The following is a 21,335-nucleotide window of genomic DNA, read 5'->3' on the forward strand; positions in this document are numbered from 1 at the left end:
TATTGGTCTAGTGTATTATGAATTTGAATATTACAGCAAGGATAGTTTTGATGAATAAGTAATTTGGATTAATATTTTGAGAAAATTGATAGTTATATTATTGATGGGTTAAGAAGATAGTACAAAGGCTAGTGAGACTTGATATGTTTGTCAGTTGATTACAATAAATTTCATGATGGTCTATTTATAGGCTTCACAAGTTGGTTCATTATAATTTCTAGATATTTCTAGGTCTTAGATATTTCTAGATATTAATCTTTAATATTTCTAGAACTTGATTTATTTACTTAACTTCTAGACTTCTCCATCATAATATCTACATATTTTTTTTTTTTTATGAAACAAGATCATGAGAATTCTAGAAAATTCCACAAATGTGTAGCATAATCAATACTCCTCCTTGATGCACATTTGTGTAACTCCAAGCATCTTTCAAAATAGTTCGAACTTTGATCTTGGTAGTGCCTTAATGAAGATGTCTGCCAGTTGCTCATTTGTGTTGTAATACTCGATCTTTATTTTTTTTCCAATATAGCTTCTCGTATAAAATGATACTTAATAGTTTATGCTTGATCCTACTATGATGGACTGGATTGTTTGCCATTGCTATTGCTAACTTAATGTCGCACAACATAGTTGTTGGTTCTTCTTGTTACTCTCCTATGTATTCGAATATTTTTCTTAGCTATATTGCTTTACTAGTAGAATTTGCAGCTGCAACATACTCAGCTTCAGCAGATGATTGAGACACAGTTTCTTATTTCTTTGATGCCCAAGAAAATACTCCAGATCGTAGTGTAAATGCATATCCAGAAGTGCTTTTTCATGTCATCAATTGATCCTGCCCAATCACTGTCGATATATCTAAGTAGCTTTAGATCTTCAGTAGATTTATAGTGAATTCCATATCCTTGTATGCCTTATAGATATCTTAAGATTCTTCTGCAATCCCATAGTGCTTCTAACTTGGCTTTTGCATGAATCTTGATAGTAGACTTCTTGCATGCATGATGTCAGGTCTTGTGGTAGTTAGATAAAGGAGGCTTTCAATAAGACTTCTATATTGCAAAGCATCTGCCTCTCGAGATTCATCTTCTTTTTATAATTTCTCATTATGGACTAGAAGAGTAGATACTGCTTTACAATTATTCATCTTGAACCTTTGTAGCAAATTTTGAGTGTATTTCTTTTGCAAGATGAAATTTTCGTTTTCATTTTGGTTTACCTCAATGCCCAAAAATAGTGCATCAATCCTAAGTCAGTCATCTCAAATGTCTGCTTCATTTCTTCTTTGAATTCTTTGATCATGGTCTTATTGTTTCCTGTGTAGTAAGGTCGTCCACGTACAAGAAAAATATGAGAGTGTTTGAATTACTTTGCATATTGATGTATAGTGTAGGCTCACTTTTACTCCTCCTGAATTCATGACTACTGAAATATTTGTCAATTTGACTGTACCATACTTGCAGAGCTTGCTTGAGTCCTGATGATCGAATTTCTATCGGTAAAGAAATTTAAAAATATAATCGCGTTGTAAGTATAGCTTCTAAACCAACAGAGAATCCTTTCGTACAAAAATTTTGTTTGTCACTTAAGCAAACCCAATAAAAATAAATAACCGAAGTATTCAAACATCGGATCGTCTTCTCAATGAATTGCAGGGAGGTGTGTTTTATTATTGGTTATGGAAAAAGTATCTTTGGGTTTTTGGAAGGTTTGAACAAGAGAAATAAATTGTAGGAATTAATAAATCAATAGCTAAGAAAACTCTCGGCAAGGTGTGAAAATTAGAAGTCCTATCCTAGTTGTCCTTATCAATTGTGATGAGAATTGTTTGTTGCTCCCACTTACTCAACCTCTAACTATGAAGATAAGTCAAGTGGATAAATCAATATGAATCCTCAAGTCCTAGTCAATTCTTAAAGAAAGACTAGAGTTAGCAGAATTCAAGCCAATTAGCAATTTCCAATTATCAATCAACAAAAGAGTTTGATAACTCAAGAGTCTCTAATTACTCAATCAAAGCCAAGAATATAGAAAGCTAAATAAAAATCATATATCTGAAATACCTCAAATTGCATTAATAAAAGAAATCAAATCTAGCATGGAAAAGTTCATAAATTAAATTGGAAAAATAAATAAAAGGAACATTGAACCTGGAAATTGAGAAGAAGAAATTCTAAATCCTTTAAGAGGAATCCTAATCCTAAAACCTAAGAGAGAGGAGATAGCCTCTCTCTCTCTCTCTAAAAACTACATTTAAAAACCTAAAATTGTGAATTATGAATGTATGATGATGAATGAATGGATTCCCCCACTTTATAGCCTCTAATATGTGTTTTTTGGGCCAAAAATTGGGTCAAAAACGGCCCAGAAATTGCTGATTGCGAATTCTGTCACGCTGATTTTCGTCACTACGACGTGTCCGCGTGGAGCACGCGTTCGTGTCGCCTAGCTGTATGGGCACTATAGCAAATTATATATCATTTCGAAGCCCCAGACGTTAGCTTTCCAACGCAACTGAAACCGCATCATTTGGACTTCAGTAGCTCAAGTTATGACCATTTGAGTGCAAAGAGGTCAGGCTGGACAGCTTAGCAATTTCTTCAACTTCTTGTATTCCTTCCACTTTTGCATGCTTCCTTTTCATCCTCTAAGTCATTCCTTCCCTGTAATCTCTGAAATCACTTAACACACATATCACGGCATCTAATGGTAATAAGAGAAGATTAATATTAGCAAATATAAGGTCCAAGAAGCATGATTTCAATCATAGCACAAAATCAGGAAGAAAAAAATAAAACCATGCAAATATTGTGAGTAAGTAGGGAAAGAGTTGATAAAAACCACTCAATTGAGCACAAGATAAACCATAAAATAGTGGTTTATCAAGTCCATAGAGTGCTTTCTTGAGCCTTAGCACCTTGTCTTCATGTCCTTCTACAATGAACCCTTGTGGTTGATCAACATATATTTCTTCCACTAGTTCTCCATTTAGAAAGGTAGATTTTACGTCCAATTGATAGATTTTCCATTATTTTTGTGCTCTAGTGCAATAAGAGTATCCAGACGAGCTATGGGTGCAAATGTCTTTGTGTAATCTATCCCAAAATTTGTGCATATCCTTTAGCTACGAGCCTTACGTTATGCTTCTAAATGGATCCATCGGGATTGAGCTTAGTCTTGTATACCCATTTGACTCCAATGGTATCTTTATTTGAAGGACGATCTATCAGCTCTCATGTGTTGTTCTTTTCAATCATTTTGATTTCTTCTTTCATGGTGTTTCCCCATTCTTATTACTTTTTGTTTCTTCAAAGTTTGTAGGCTCGATCTTGAAAAAATGGTATATTTCATATACATCTATAGAGACTTAGTTTTTCTTGGAGGAGAATCAGTGGTTGCTTCTACTGTTGGAGTAGTTGTGCTTACTTCTTCATGTTCTTGTTCTTTTAGTCTTGTAGGTGGTTGCTGTGATACTTCAATGTTTTTTTTTTCTCGAGTTTTTCATCTTTCCAGTTTCATGAAGTATTTTCATCAAACTCCACATCTCTACCGATGGTGAGTTTCTTTGTTTGCAAGTTATGCACACGGTATCCTTTTGATTATGAACTATACCCAAGGAAGATTCCTTTCTCTGTCTTCTCATCGAGCTTGCTTATTTTTTGTCTGGGAATATGGACATAGCATATGCATAAAAAAAGTCTTAGATGCTTTGCAGAAAGCTTTCGCCCACTTCATGCTTCGATTGGAGTTTTATTTTCTACTGCCTTAGTGGGGTAGTGATTTAGTAGGTATACTACTGTGTAAACAGCTTTTGCTCAGAAGATATTTGACAGATTTTTCTCCTTTAGGATCAAACGTACCATCTCCATCACAATTATATTTTCCTTTTAGATACTCCATTTTGCGCAGGAGCATATCCCACTGTGAGTTGATGCTTGACACATTCTTCTTCGCAGAATTTATTAAATTCTTTAGAAGTGCATTCAGTTTCTCTATCGCTACGAAGTACCTTGATACTATGACCACTTTGTTTCTCCACATGTTTGAATTTCTTGAAGATGCCAAAAATCTTTGATCTTTTATGTAGAAAATATACCCACGTCATTCTAGTATAATCATCAATGAAAAGAATGAAGTACCTGTTGTTATTGAGTGATGGGGTCTTTATTAGCCCACAAAAATCAGTGTGAACTAATTCAAGCAATACCTTGGCTCGCCAAGCTCTTCCAGAAGGAAATGATTGACGATGTTGCTTGCCAACTAAGTATCCTTCGCAAGGTTGATTAATCTCTGTGATACTTGGTAGATATCTCATTAGTTGCTTTTGATGTCGGAACTTTAATCCATAAAAGTAAAAATGATAAAATCTTCGATGCCACAGCCATGAATTATCTTCTTGTGCCTTTAATGCAGTTTCTATGATATAACTCCATTTTAGTGGAAAGCTCCTGTTTTTTATTTTGACGATTGCTAGAAGTCTTTTAGTTTTTCTTTCACTTATGGTGCACGAGTCTTCTTCAAAGTGTAATACGTAGGCTTTTTTCATTATTTGGTCAATACTAAGTAGATTATGTGCTAGTTTAGGAGCCAACAGTACATCATGAATATTCTTAGTTCCTATCTTGGTATGGACGGTGATTGTACCTTTGACATTCGCCTGCACGATTGTTCAATCTCCAAGTCTGATGCCAGATCGAATAGATTTATTGATGTCACTGAATAGGTTTTGATCACCTGTCATATAATTACTGCAACCACTATCGAGATATCATGTCATATGTCATCTTTCTTCTTGCACTCTTCTTGTGATGATGCATAAAAGAGACATTCTTCTCCCTCATTTTTTCAGAGAAGTTTGTGCGATGATTGATCTTCATTCTACAGTCTTTCTCTATATGCTAAAAATTTTTACAATTGCGGTGCTGTGATTTTTCACGATGCCAACAATCCTTCTCTAGGTGGTTAGTTTTCTTGCATATGCCACATGGAGAATATTGTCTCCTATCTTCAGTTTTATTTTCTATTTTTCTAAAAGTGTCTAAATTTTTAGAATTTTTTTGTCTTTTTTCTCCTCATTTTTTATTTAGATTCTGAGATTTTATATTGAGTTTAGACTAAAATGCATTTACTATTGAATCTTTATCACCTCGATTTGCGAGTCTTTGTTAAAAAATGTGTAGTGAGCTTATTAACTCTGTTAATGTTAGCGTTGATAGATACTTAGTTTTCTCAATTGGAGACATTTTAGGATCGAATTTAGAAGGTAAACTAATGAGTATTTTTTCACTATCTTTTTATCGGGCAAGTGACAAGTCCTCTCCATAAGCTTTCATTTCAGTTATTAAACTCATTAATCTTGTATAGTAACTTTTTATTTCTCATAATTTTTCATTTTCATATTTGCATATTGCTTCCTTAGAGATTGGAGGAGGATTGTACGTACTTTTGTGTCGCCTCTGAACTCTTGCTCCAAGTTTTTCCACACTTTCTTAACTAATGATATTTCTCTTATGCTTGAGAAGATTGTCTTCGTTATAACTTGTTGTAAGAAGCATAAAGCAATATAATTTCTGTGTTACTCTTTCAATTTTTTCTTTTCTGCAACGAAAAGTATTGCTTGATTCTCTAGCATGGTGAATCCTTTGTAGACAATATCCCACAAGTCTTGTGCTTGTAAAAAGGTTTTTATTTGAGAATGCCGGTCCTCATAATTGTCTTCTGACAATATGAGCACGAAAATATTTATGGTTGAGATAGTCATGGTTATGAAAAAATTTGTTTGAGTAGGTTATAATGTGGTAGATACATATAGTTGATAGGTTAGGAAGAAAGATTATATGCCCAATAGATGATCAAACATAGCTCTGATATCACTGTTAGTTTTATGAAATAGTTTGATGTTGGTTTAGTATATTATGGATTTGAATATTGTAGTAAGGATAGTTTTGATGAATAAATAGTTTGGATGAATGGTTTGAGAAAATTGATAGTTATATTATTGATGGGTTAAGGAGAGAGTACAAAGGCTAGTGAGACTTAATATATTTATTAATTGATTACAATAAACTCCATGATGGTCTATTTATAGGCCTCACAAGTTGATTCATTATAATTTCTAGATATTTCTAGATTTTAAATTTTTTATATATTAATCTAGATATTTTTTGATACTAATATTAGATATTTTTAGTACTTGATTTATTTATTTAATTTCTAGACTTCTCTATCATAATATCTATATATTTATTTTTATGAAACAAGATCATGAAAATTCTAAAAATTTTCATAAATGTGTAGCATAATCAATATGAATAAAGTAGATTAACTATGTATAATTAACAACTAAAGCAACTTTCAAGTATGCAATAACAACAACAATTAATAAATTTTAAAAAAGAATAATATTTAATTATGAATTAATTAAGAGTAGTAATTAACTAATTATAAAGGGCATACAATTGGAAAAGTTTAGAGCATTCACTAGTAAAGATGTTATAATCGGTGGACATTTTTGTATCTGTAACAATAACATAATAATCACTCCGACAATAGCAATATAGGATCTATTTAAAAAAGTAATTAATTAGCAAAAAAAAATCCAAATATAATTGAAAGCAAAAAAGCTAAGCAAGAGAGTGATTCTTTATTGTTGTCATAGGGAGGCTAATTAGCTTGCTGCTTCATCTTATTGTTTTTTTTATATTAAACCACTTCTTGACTAGTATTTTAGGCTATGAAAGCTTTTTTTTAAATAAAAAAGACAACAAATGCAAATGAACTATAAGAGAGAAAAGAAAGAGGACTGTTGAATCTTACTTTTTTTTTAATCTCATTGTAGGCACAAATTCATGTTCTCAAGACAGAGAAAGCAGTGATAGGTGCAAAAGTAGTTTCAGACTTTTAGATGAATGACATTTTGACAGAATTTGAAAAAAAGAAAAAGGTGTTAGCCATGAAGGAGGGGAGATGGTTGGTTACCTTGATAACAATGGTAGAAATAAAATGGATAACAAAAAAAGAGTCTAATATAAGTTTTTATGTTTTAATTTTTTTTAAAAAAAAATTAATTAAGTTACTTATTTAAATTGACCCCACATTAAATTGCATGAGAAGAGAAGATTGAAAAATAAGAGAAAAAATGAATGGTAAAGAAGTTAAAAAGTCTAAATTAATAGAGAAGTTGGATGATTCTTTTTTCTATAAAATAAGGAGAAAAAAAAAGAAAAAAAAAGAGGAAGAATATGTCACAAATTATGTATTATGGACACCTATTTTTCTGTACGGATGGTACATTCTATCTACTTAATATATTAAAATTGGATTTTTTCCTAGCTAATAGAAGTGAGGTGTCGATTTTTCGTAAATTCATTTTTCTGCTAAAATGAATGCACTATTTTCTCTTCTAAATTTATTTTATAAAAATATCTTTCTTATAATTATATTATAATTAGAATTTAAGTAATAATGCATAATTATACTAATTTAAGAAAATATCTTTATTTTTAGAAGGTACTATTTTCATGTAATGAAATAAAGCACTATTCTCTCTTCTAAAATTATTTTTAAAAAAATATCTTTATTATAATTATATTACAATTAACATTTAATGAATAACACATGATTATACTAATTTAAAAAATATCTTTATTATAATTATATAAAATAATCTACTTGATATACTAAAATTAGATTTTCCTTCAACTAATGAAAGTAAGGTGTCAAATCCTCATGAATTTATTTTCTTTTCAAAATAAAAGCACTATTCTCTCTTCTAAATTTGTTTTAAAAAATATCTTTATTAGAATTATATTACAATTAGCATTTAATGAGTAATGCATAATTATACTAATTTAGAAAAATATCTTAATTATAATTATATAAAAAATTAAACATAAATATGATACTAACGTTCATAGTGGTAAATTGATATTACAATAATTAATTTCTATAATTAACTTTGTACTACTAATGGCTATATATAGTGTTTATTTGTGATTAGTGAGTCTAAAACTAAGCGTCAAAGTATTCTTTTTTTTCTAATATGTTATTTTTCTTTGATTGGACAATTGTTTCTAAGGAGCTTTGTAGGTCAAGTTCAAGTCACATCCTCTACACGTTTTCTACGTTTGTTTGAAAATATTCGAAGTGAAGAGCATATAATGAGATTGAATTTTTCAATTTAGGTTCAGTTTTGAAAAATTCGTGTCAACCTTGAAGATGCAATTCAAAGATTGGTATTATATTTAAATTTTCTTCTCTTAAACCTTTTGTATTAAAAATAATTTTATAACATATTATGATTTTGTATGAATTCTAAGTATTCGATCTTATGATGTTATTTTGGTTGGTTGTTACGAGAATGGCTCTAATCAATATATACGTATCTAAGGATTAGAATAGATTAAATATTATTTAAATAATTTAGTTCTAATATTGGTATTTGATTAAATTAGTTTTAGAGAAATTTAGATTGTTGTCTCAATCTATATGTTATGACTATTCTTTTTGGATATGTTATTTTTAAACTTTTTAATATGAAATTTTTTTTTTTTTATTTTTAAGTTTGTTTTCTTTTTTGGATATATATATCACTTTTTTTTATTTCATATTAGTAATGCAATTATTAAGAGAAATGTAATTCATCAATAGATTAGAATGATTAAAAGTTTAATTATATTGTGTGAACATAAGATTGATTAATTAAGATTAAGACGTAAAAAATGAAAAAAATCACAATACGTGATTTTACTTTCTTGCTAATATATAAAAATACATAAAAAAATTAAAATATCACTATTTAGAAAAATTGTTAATCATGCATATGAAAAGGGATGGGAGAATATGTATGAATATAAAAAATAAAAAATTATTATTCGATTGTAGAATAAAAAATAATCATATATATATAAATAATCATAACAAAAAAATAATTAATATATGTGACTTAAATTTTTATATGTACAATATATATATAAGAGAAAAATCTAAAATAGTCTCTGACAATTATCTCGAAAGGACAATGAGGCTCCTATGCCAAAAAAAAATCAATGTTATTTTTTTTGGCACAGGGACTAATTAGTCCCAAAAAAAATATCAGGGGCCGAATTGGGTATTTTTTTTTCTTGAGGGTCTCGTTGTCTTTTCGAGATAATTGTCAGAGGTCGAATGGGGTATTCACTCTATATATAAACAAATATTTAAAATTATTTAATAAAATTAATATATATGTATAGATAAATGAAAAAATTATTATAATTTATGAAACGATAACATTAATAATAAAGTAAAAAAAATTATCGAATGATTGTAGGCTTAAAAAAAATTAATCATGATAAAAAAATAATTAATATATGTAATTTAAATATATTTATATAATATATATATATATATATTTTAAAATTTTTTATTATTAACTAAAAATTGATATATATACATATAAATAAATACGAAAATTAGTATGATTTATGAATATTATTACACATACGATGGTATTAATGGAATAACAAAATCATTGAATGATTGTAGGCTAATAAAAATATTTATAATTAAAAAATCAAAATATAATTAATATATGTGACTTAATATATATGTATACTTAAATAAGAAAAGATTTAAAATTATTTAAACAAAATAAATAAATATATCCTATGAATAAAAAAATTATTGACTAATCGATCAATATATACTGATAGTATAAATAAAAGAACCATTAAATAGAAAAGAAATAGTATGTATGTTTTTAATTTTGGGAATAAAACGTAAATAATTATAATATAATAATTTGTTTAATTATTAAAATTTATAATTATTATTTTAAATCATAAATTTAGAAAAAAAAAATAGGTTGAAAAAAATGATTAATAACTATATTAGAGTTGATACACATAACACTAGATTAAAAAAAATGAATGTATAACATGTTACTTTTTTATTAATCAAATTACTACAATTCAAATTACTTTTTTTCTAGCACATGATATATTTATTATTATATTTCAAATTTAGAGTTTTTTTGATCTAACATTGCGGTGAAAGAATGGCAAGCAACAAAATAAAAAAAAACATGAAAATATGAAAACATAATTACCGCTAATTTTTTTCTTTAGTTTTCAAATATATTATTTATTTTATTTATTTAGAGTAATAACTAAATTTATTATAACGGTAGTACAATTATCTTTAAATTATTAGTATTATTAGTATATTTTTTAAATTATTGACATATTATTAGTATATATAATAAGTAATAATAAATTTTCTTTCATATTTATTATTTAAAAAATTTATAATTTTGACATAGTCTTTATTCTATTTTTTTTTCATACCTAATGACTATTGACTATGATCCTATCAATAGTATCACCTATAGTAGATTATACAAAAAGAAAGTATGGAAAATAAAGAAAAAAATTATAAGGCTTTAGAAAGTCCCATCCAAGTTTGACAAGAGTAAGACCGCTCACATAGAAATAGTTCTAATAGATGATAAGGTTAGTTGATTTATTTACTAATTTTTTTTCAAGTAATACTAAGTTCAATTTATAAATAGAGTTTAATTTCGATGCACTGACAGTGTAAAGTATTTTATACAGTTGCGCAATCACATCCGTTCTTTTAGATGATCATTCACGCGGTTAATGTGAAAGGTATTTATTTTTATTGATGTATTATTACGTAATTGGATGTATGTGTAAAACTACTTTACACTGTCAGTGCATCAAATTAAATTCTTATAAATATTTGTAGTTCATATTTTAAGTTAATTTTATAAGTGCACCATTTCACAAGTCAAAGACAATTCTTTTTAATAGCTTTATAAATTTTAATAGCTTTTATATTTAATTTATTTTGCAGTACGATAAAATTCATTGTTCAATCAATAATTATTTGACAAAAATATTTGAAAAAGAATTGATAGAAAGGAAGGTCTATGTCTTCTCAAATTTTGAGATTGAGAAATCAAGCGGAATATATCTTCTGACTGTACACATATGCAAAATATCTTTTGAGAAGGAGTCACATATAGTACATACGGTCAATAATCGTAAAATTTTGGATAATCATTTTAATTTGCTTGTCCATGCTGATATATTGAAACAAACAAATGAACTATTCTACTTATTTGGTACGTAATTAATTTATATTAATCCACACAAAATTATTTTTCTTTTGATTTTAAGTTTTACCAAAAAATTGTATAATAGCATCATTTTATCGATAACAAAAATTTTAACAGTTTATTTATGAAAATATTTGAAATTGTATTATGACTTTTGTTTAAAGGTATATCTTTTTATTAATATACTATTGTTAGTTTTATCGTTTAACATAAAATAAATCAGTAAACTCTCTTTATTTTATGCACGTACGAAGTTATACTTTCTTATATTATTCACTCATTTGTCTTTAATTTGGTATTATTATTAATTCAATTTTTTTTATTCAATCAGATGTTATTGGACTCTTGACTTAAAAAGAAAAATTTATATCATGGTCAAAAATAGAGAGAAATGACCAGTATATTATAATTGATCTTCATGATTTGTAGTATGTAAAATTTTAATATTTTAATATGAATATTTTTTTTGGTAATAATTATGTGTTGTGGTGCAATTTTTTTTTCTTTATATATTACTATTTACTCTTTTAATTCTCGCTTTCATTAAAAAATGAGAAAAAAAATAAGATGTACACTATAAGATCAATTTACAATCCAATTACTTGATCATCTATGTGATCACCAAGCAATCGAATACATAATTTATTCTCTAATTTATAAAATTTAACAAAGACATTCGTAAACATATTGATTTCGTATTTATTTATATATTTATTTATTTATGTTATATTTGTAATTATATTATATCTATTTTTATCAATATATATTTTTAAAAAATACGTTAGTGTTAGCACATGGTGTATTAAATAAATTAAATGATAGAAAAATACGTAACTATTTATTTTTAGTCAAATTTCAGTAAAATACTGTAATTTAGACTTGCAATATCAATATATTAATAGTAAAGTGGAGAAAAAAATGTAATATTATATGAAAAAAAATTTTAAATCATAATTATAATTTATGATTGAATTCATAATTTAAATATTTGAAACAGGATAATTTCATTTGGAGAATTCATAATTCAAACATAATTTTTATACACTTAATAGCTACATTCAAGTTAATACATTTAATATTATATTTAAAAAAACACGAATAATGTACATCATGTTATTTATTTATTAATTAAATTATTACAATTTAAATTAATTTTAATAGAATAATTTAAAATTATAATTTTAATTTTATCACATGCATAACATGAATTATTACACTTGTAAAAAATATTTATCATTTTTTATTTCGAAAATAATTTAAAATTGTGAGAATTCACATAATTTTTTAGATATAAATAAATAAATTTTTCTTTTGTTAAATTCTACGAATAATGCTTGCCAACTTGTTCTAACAAACATTAACTAATTTATTAAAAATTATTTTATTTATTTTAAATTTTAGACTTAAATCATAAACTATTACTTTTAAATATTAAATTATAAATCTTAAATTTTTCAAAAAATATAAATTTTTTAAATTAAAAAAATTGATTAATATTAATTAACTAAAAGCGGCTCATTCTTAAACGCTCCTTGCTAAGTATGGAGTGCTGCACACCTTGTGAATTTATTAAATCTAAACTCTTCATTTATTATATTTTATTTGAATGGTCTGGATTTAAAAAGGTAACCTGTTAATCAGGTTAATAATTTTTTACAAGTTTTAGAATTTTTTTATAAGTCTCAGGCTGAAATTCAAAATAAAAAAATAGTATATAAATATTAAAAACAACATGTCTGTAAAAAAAATTATTGGACTTTAGAATTAAAATAAATAATACATAAAAAATAAGTTAAAAATTCATGTATTAAATCTAAAAAAAAAATTTAAATAATATTAAAATTTAAATAAATTTTGTTTTGTGTGAAATAAAATTATAATATTGAATATAAACACAATGATAAAAAATTGTGTTATATATATATTTTATGTATATAATATTAAAATTTAAATAAATTTTGTTTTATAGTGAAATAAAATTATAATATTAAATATAAACACAATGATAAAACAAAATTATAATATTTTATGTATATAATTTTATTTTGTGAAAAACAAAATTAAAACATTAAATATGAATAGAATAATAAAAGATTTTGTATTATATTAATTTAATTAAAAAAACCATATATATAACATAAAAAGCAAATAAACATATAATAATTTTATTTTGTGCGAAACAAAAATTCATATAATTTTTTATTAACAATTTTTTATTGAAATATGTCATTTTACTATATTTATAATATAATATTTGGGATAATTATATTATTTTAGTTAATATATATTATTTAAAAAAATATTTAAAATTTATTATTTTGTATTAAGAATATTATTAAAAATATATTGTTAGTTTTTCTTAAAATAATACTTTCTTTTCTTTGGTTCAAATACTATGACAATAAATTTTTTTTACGTAACTGTGTCTACTCAATAAATATTATATTCATTTATTTCTATATAGTATGTAAAATAAATAATTAATGTTTAAAAAAGTTAATAAAAAAAGAAGTATTTTTTTACCAACTTTTAGGTGAATACAGAGACTATGTCATTTGAATTATAACTCATTGGCAAAGAAAGAAATACTCTTAATTATATTTAAATAGAATAATTATTTATTAGGCTCATTTTTATACAAATAATTTTTTTTTTAGTTTTATATCTGTAATATTTTATACCAATTAGCTTCAAAATTTAATTATTTTTTGAATAAATTAATAAAAATAATACAAATAATTGTTTAAATAAAATTATATTTTAATTTTTCATTCTATTACGTACAAGTTGAGGATAATTTGAAATAAAAGATAATGAACTTGTTATAACCGTCATGTATTTTGTGTGCTTTGACTGCGTCATCATGGCGCTTTCATGGAAACCGGTTCTTCTACAGAATCAGTTTGGAGTTAGCCAACTAACAGGCGACAGACAGCGTCTTCCTTTTCTATGGCGGCAATTTTTTCGGCTTTGAAGGTCCATTTATGATAGAGGTGAAATGGAGTGGGTTCAAGAGCGTCAAAATCTATGGCTAGACAGAATAATAGTAAAAACACCTGCTAGTAAACAAAATAGTGAAAATGCTTGAAGACATCACATCAACAATAACAGAGTAACGGAGGAATTCGATTAAATTTTTTTGAGTATTTTTTTGTGTAAAGATAGTCCTCTATTAAACGAGCGAATTAGTTTTTTTTGTTAGTGTCGGTTTGTTTGTTCACCCCATAACAAAATAATAATAATAATAATAAATAAATTTAATTTACCTGATCACTTTTAATAGTAGGTTAACTTTTAAAGAGTGCTGCACTCCCTACTTTACCTGGAGTGCACTAGCTTTCGTCACTAAAAGCAGATTCACTATATTTTCTCATTTTAAATATGTAATATTTGATAATCATATAATTATTACTTTTGAATGCATCAATTTAAAAAAAAATTAAATATGTAGTTTTTGATTTTTTTTGCCACAATTTCTGACACTTGTCTAAGGATCGAGTGAACTAATTACACTAATTCAGGTTGGCTAGTAATTGACCATTTTTTTCAGGTTTTTATAGGACTAAATTATTTTTCTCGGGTTTGGATTTTTAGAAAATTAGAAATCAATACAATCAGTTATCCTTGTGTATAGGGAGCAAATGGGCCAAAACCCGCGTAATTGGTTAAAAAAAGCGGAACAGACTAAAAATTTAAAACCATTGTAATTAAAAAGTCTGTTTAATTCGTAGTTTCGTACGGTATCATTCGTGTATTTTGGCGGGTTTTTTTTGGTGAGTCCGTTATTTTTTTTAATTGAAAATGATAATTAAAGATGTTTTAAATTATAATTTAGATTATATTTTATATTTGATTGATTAGAGATTTTAAAATTTTTAATTATATATTTTAGATAATATTTATTTTATTTTTTACAATGTTAATTTTATTATTTTATTTTAAAAAATTTAGTTGATGATTATATTTATTACATATTTAAAATTATAAAGACTTTAATAATTCTGAATTTAGAGATTATAATTTATTTATATTTTTAAAAATTATAATTTTATTGAAATTATTGTAAAATTATGTTATATATATAGTTTAATATTTAATAATTTATTAATAAAATAAAAAAATTAATTATAAAAAAATTAATAGATTTAGTCTCCCAACCTGCCAATAAACAAGAGGAAGATAAAATTCAGAATTACCTTGCTAGACAGGACAGAATGAACCAACCCACTAAATAATAGATTTTTAACTAAATGGGACAAACTAGCCCATTTGTTATCCTGTGTACCTTTGAATTGATTTAAAGGCCCAACGACAAACGACGTGGCTGAGAGGGAAATTAAGAAACAGATTATCTCAACAATTTGGACCAAAACAAACAAGCAACCGACCTTGTTAACTGATTAATTCCCAAGGCGGCAAGGCATATTTGACCCAAAAAAAAAAAAAAAAAAACTCCCAGAGCATCGGGACACATGGCGTTCCACAGGACAGAGGGAACAAATAAAAAACAAAAGCGAGGAGGAAAGCAGTGAAAAAAAAAAAAGAGCACGAAGAAGATGTTGAGGGTTGCAGCAAAGAGGTTTTCTCCTCTGTCTTCGTCTTCATGCAGAGCTAACCATGCTACCTCTGCTTTTGTCTCTCGGAACCCCATCGCCCCTCACTATGACTCCCACGATCGCGGATCTGCTCCCCCACCCCAATTCTTTCTCCCATTCCGAGGTTAGGGTTTTCTCCCTCTTTCCCTTTCCCTTTCCATATTCATTTTTGTTTCAGCTCCAAATCAAAAGAGACCAAACAAGTTTATTTGTGATTATTTCTGCTCCGTGTCCTTGATTTGATGCTTTTGTCTGTTCGGTATGTTTCGGTGCTTATGCGCCAACCTGATTTTATTATTATTCGTCATATCGTAGTATTGGTAGTTGCTTTGCGCAAATCATTTAACTCTTTCTTGGTTGGTATCCAGATTCGAAGTTCATCTATTGTGCGTTTTTTTTTTTAATTGCAGTCGAATATTTGTGTGGGATTTTGAGGGTGTTAGTGATTGTTGATGGTGTTGTTCTTCTGCTAGTGCTATTTTGTGCCCGAACAACAAAGAACAGAAGGATAAAAGATGGCGTTAGAATAGTTCTCTTATTTTCCTTCTTTTGGAATTTTGAATTTTGATCGTGACACGTGAAATATCTTGCATTTGCATGATCGTCATTTTTCGTTTGATAGTCAGAACTCAGAAGTTACCAGCTGTCAATAGAATTCAAATCGAATGAACATTTGAACTATCAGTCTATCATGTTGTGTTCAGAATATCTTGTAACCAAAAGCTTTTCAAGAGTGTTTTATTGAGAGCAGACACACACAAGCCTAGCATGCTGTTGTTCTGAAGTATAACAGGTTATGCTTCATTGTAGACTTTGGATTATAGTAAAAATATAACATATGTGTGCAAGAGATTGCATTACCAATGAAAAATTATGAAAGTATAAAACATACCATGTGGGGAGCTTTCCTTCTGTTTGTGCTTTTGATTCCAGCTTCTAGGGATAAAAAGTCTACCCTTTCACAAAAAATTAAAAATAAAATATTAAGCTCTTTATTTGAATAAACACCAAAGTATATTTGACAGGTCACAAAGCTTGATTATCTTCATGATTGTTATGTGTGTATGATGTAGGGTATTTGTTTGTGCCATTCTTTTAATCAAGAGTTCAGTATTTCTTTGGAACTAGTTCAATAGTTGATAACCAAATTGTGTGCCATCCTATGATTTGCCCCTCTTATATCACTAGTGCAATGGTTCACAAGTAGTAGTTTATTCAAGAGTTCTATTAATCATAAGTTAGGTTTCTCTGGAACTGGTTCAATAATTCATAACGAAAGTGTGTTATTCAATGACAAAACATTTAAAAAAGAAAGAGTAAAGTATCGTTTTTGTCCCCAACGTTTGGGGTAAATCCTATTTGTATCCCTAACGTTTGTAAAAATGATTCAATGTTATCTTGTCGTCAATTACACATCATGAACGCTTTAGTTTGAGTTTTAAAAATCTCTTTTTGAAGTTAGAATACAAATGTCTGGGATAGAATCGATGATCCATTCCGAAAAATAGCTCATCAAAAGTTGAAACTAATTCCTACAACATTTACATAATTCACTTTTCTATGGACATAATTGAATCTAAACACAAATAGTGGGTATAATATTAAAATTGAACGCATCCAAGTGAGACCTAATTGAGAATGAATACATCCAAGTGAGAATAATTGAAAAATATAATCCGATTTGTTAGTATAATTGATAATAGGATAACATTGAATTACTTTTATAAACGTTAGAGATACAAATAGGACGGTTTAAACGTTAGGGACACAAATAGGACTTATCCCAAACATTGGGGACAAAAACGATACTTTACTCAAAAAGGAAAATAGGAAGAAAAGAAAAGAAGAAAGAAAGAAAGCCATTAGTGAAGCTTATTTGAGATTGATTGGTAAAATATTTTGTACTTTTTTTGTTGTTTTACTGAGCATTGTGGCTTTTAATTGTGTGTATGTTGTTTTTTAATTGTGCTATAAAAGTAAGTGAATTTTGGGCATTTATATACAAGTACCAGCAAGGACAATACCCTGTGCCGTTGTGCTGATATGGTTATGGAGACCATTTAGCAGTATGTTGTACCCATCACATTTGGGTTGCCTTCGTTTTATTTTCCAGGGTTTGGTTTATTAACGTCTTAGCCAACTTAATGTTGCTCATTAATTTATTTTCAATTTGTACCCAGGTTTTGCTACTGGATTGCCAGTCCATACAGACGAAAACAACATTATTCCTGAAATTCCAGCAACTGTTGCTGCTGTCAAAAACCCTTCCTCTAAGATTGTATATGATGAACACAATCATGAACGATATCCTCCTGGTGACCCAAGCAAGAGGGCATTTGCTTACTTTGTCCTAACAGGTGGTAGATTTGTCTATGCCTCTCTGGTCCGTCTCCTTATCCTGAAGTTTGTTCTCAGTATGTCGGCCAGTAAGGATGTTCTTGCTCTGGCTTCACTTGAAGTTGATCTCTCCAGCATTGAGCCAGGCACCACTGTGACTGTTAAATGGCGTGGAAAGCCCGTGTTCATCAGGCGCAGAACAGAGGATGATATTAAGCTGGCAAACAGCGTTGACGTTGGATCTCTTCGCGATCCCCAGCAGGATGCGGAGAGAGTCAAGAACCCTGAGTGGCTCATTGTGATTGGGGTTTGCACACATTTGGGTTGTATTCCCTTGCCGAATGCTGGTGACTTTGGTGGTTGGTTTTGCCCTTGTCATGGTTCACATTACGATATTTCTGGCCGAATTAGGAAGGGACCAGCGCCATACAATCTGGAGGTGCCAACTTATACCTTTTTGGAAGAGAACAAGTTGCTAATTGGTTGAAAGTCGCTGGATAATACTACTGCACCTGTTTACAATTATCTTTTTTCGATAATGTCAAAATGCGGCACGGACATTCTTGCTCTCGAGTACTTATTTGGTTTGTTTAGCAAGTGTTTATGCAGCTCAGAAATTTAACTTTGTTTGGCGTGACCTATATCAATAATCACCTGGATTTTTGCTTGTCATAGGCTTTCATTAGTTGATGACTTCAGGTGTATTGTATAATTTGTAGCAGTGATACTTTTAGATGATCTAGAAATAAGATTCTGCTGAAGCAGTAAAATTTAAGGAATTTAATCAATGTGAATCGAGTTCTTCTAGTCACTGGATAGTAATGACTTTTGAGGTGAGTGGTTGTTAGCTTTTTTTATATATATATTTTTATAACGTGTTTTTTGTTTTTCCTCCGTAACATGATTATATGCTATGAATAGGGGCGGCAAGTGGAGAAGCCTGCCCCGCCGGAAGTCCGCCCAGCACCGCCGAAAGCCCGCCTAGTGAGCGGTCCTAAAATTTCACTCTGCCCTGCTTAATGGCTGGCGGGCTAGGTCCGCCAACTTTCTTCTTTTTCTTTTTTAATTACTAATTATTAAGTAATATATATAATTTTACAATTATTTTAATAAATTTATAATTTTTAAAGGCATAAAAAAATTATAATTTTTATATTTACAAACATTAAAGTCTTTGTAATGATAAATATTTAATAAACATAATTATAAACCAAGTTTTCATTCAAAATATAATTAAAAATATTATTTTCAAAGTAAAATAAACATAATCCAAAATACTCAATTTTTATCTTCATTTTCTTGTAAGTTGGGTTGAGAAATGTTAGATTTTGGCAAAAAAATACAAAAATACCCCTTGTAAAAAAAAAACTAAACCTGGTGGAAAATCCCGTCCTGCCCTGCCAAAACCCGCGGTTTAAACAATGCAAGTTAGGTAGACTTTTGCTATTTGGCGGTTTCAATTTTTAAGTCCAACCTGCTTTTTTGGTAGGTTACGTGCATCGGTCCAACGTATTTAGGGTATAGGCCTGTTTGGCACCCTAGTTATAAAGTAGGGACATGGGATATGAACACACTAATTTTGATTTTTTGACATGAAGATATAAGTATTTTGGGATAAATTGTTATAATATAAAGATATGTGTATCATTTAACAGGAAGCAACTCAGAAAATAGATTTCTTGTTTTTTTTTTAGTTTGTGGCAGCAATTTTTTCTTTTATTTTTGGTCACTTTCCATTGTTGTATTAGATCACAAACCATTCTAAAAGATTCTCTACGTCGCTCTGAGTTGAACGAATGAAGCATCTCGTGAATCTGTTGTCTCACGCGCTCTCACCCCTCATCATATTCTCTGTTGATGAAACTGTTGAACCTTTATTATCATTCTCACTGCAACGTTTTTTTGGTCTTTTTTTGTCATCTTCCCAACGTTTTTCAAAAATTTTTACACACCATTGTGTTCACCTCTCTGTTGTGAGTTCAATGGACTCAACATCACCATCATCGGAGACTGGACGCGTTATCACGCGTCGTTCAAAGATTGCTGCTCCACCAAGAAGTTTGCTGCCCCATCTATCTTCAATCGGATTTCTAGATTCAATCTGGACCATCCATCTCAAATTCAAAGATCAACGGTCTAGATCAAAGAATTTTGTTTATCCACATATCTAGACCCGACTGGTTCCACTCACGACCCGCTTGAATCTCTGCATGTTGATCAATCAACCTTGTTGGCCCATGCCACATCATGTTGCTGACTGGGAGCCACATGGATCTTCTTCTCTCCATTGGGTTATTTGATAACTACTTGTCCTACCCGTCCACCTCGTCCAAATCAAAACAGGTATCATCCTCGCTCCAACGCTCCAAAGTCTGTGCCTATTACTGCAGCTGCCGCCGCTAATGCATCTACTCAATCTACTTTCGGTAGTCCATCTTCTGTTTCTCTAACTGATATTGAGTTTTTTCTTAAACATCTTCTCTCATACTCTTATAATACTTCTATTGCTCTATCCACTCCTCCAGGTAACTCTAAATGGTACTTTAATTCTGGTTGTTTCAATCATATGTCACATATGCATAATGTTTTCTCCTCTTTATCTACCATTACCGCCGCACCATCTATTCACACTGCTGATGGATCTCTTATTTATGTGAATCATAAAGGATCTATCTCACAGTCTAACCTTCACCTACCTTATACTCATTTTATTTTTAAATTGAATTTCAATCTTATCTCTGTAGGTTAATTAGTTGAACTTGATTTTGATGTTAACTTTTCTATTTCTAGTTGTTGTGTGCGGAAGACAGGACAAATTATTGGGACTGGATATAAGGTTGAAAGACTGTTTGAACTTTGGAATTTTCATGTTTTCTCTACCACAAACCTCTCTGCTATTTCTCCTCCATCCACACTTCACTTATGGTATCGTTGTCCTGCTAACAATTCATTAGAAAAATTGCGTCCTCTCGTGTCTAAGAAAGTATTAGGATTAGTCAATAATAATGAGTCTTTTGATTATATTTCTTGTCAAACTGCAAAACAACCTTTATCTTTCGATAATAGTTCACCTCTTGCTTGTTCTTCGTTTGATCTTATACAATTTAAAGTTTGGGGGCTTGCTCTCACAACTTCTATCGGGGTTTGATGAACGAGAACATCGTCATATCCTTGATTCTGGTCGTGCATGTTTATTTCCTCTTCTTGTCCTAAACATGTTTGAAGTGAAGCTGTACTCATTGTTTTCCATGTTATCAATCGTTATCCTTCCTCTGTTC

The 21,335-nt window shown here is 28.8% G+C and overlaps 1 protein-coding gene across 1 annotated transcript; it reads left to right on the forward strand.

The window, feature by feature from the left end:
* Positions 1-15,493: 15,493 nt before the first annotated feature.
* Positions 15,494-18,864, forward strand: LOC112697089 (cytochrome b-c1 complex subunit Rieske-4, mitochondrial). Its single transcript, XM_025750093.3, has 2 exons — positions 15,494-15,844; positions 17,901-18,864. Exons 1-2 carry the CDS (start codon positions 15,682-15,684, stop codon positions 18,542-18,544), a joined length of 807 nt encoding a protein of 268 aa, XP_025605878.1. The 5' UTR covers positions 15,494-15,681; the 3' UTR covers positions 18,545-18,864.
* The last annotated feature ends 2,471 nt before the right edge of the window (positions 18,865-21,335 follow it).

This window comes from Arachis hypogaea, chromosome 6, assembly GCF_003086295.3.
Source record: "Arachis hypogaea cultivar Tifrunner chromosome 6, arahy.Tifrunner.gnm2.J5K5, whole genome shotgun sequence".
NCBI classification, from domain to species: domain Eukaryota; kingdom Viridiplantae; phylum Streptophyta; class Magnoliopsida; order Fabales; family Fabaceae; genus Arachis; species Arachis hypogaea.

Coding starts and splice junctions, on each gene's coding strand:
- LOC112697089 (XM_025750093.3), top strand. CDS start 15,682: ATGTTGAGGGTTGCAGCAAAGAGGTTTTCTCCTCTGTCTTCGTCTTCA. Junction 15,845..17,900: donor ATTCTTTCTCCCATTCCGAG/GTTAGGGTTTTC, acceptor ATTTGTACCCAG/GTTTTGCTACTGGATTGCCA.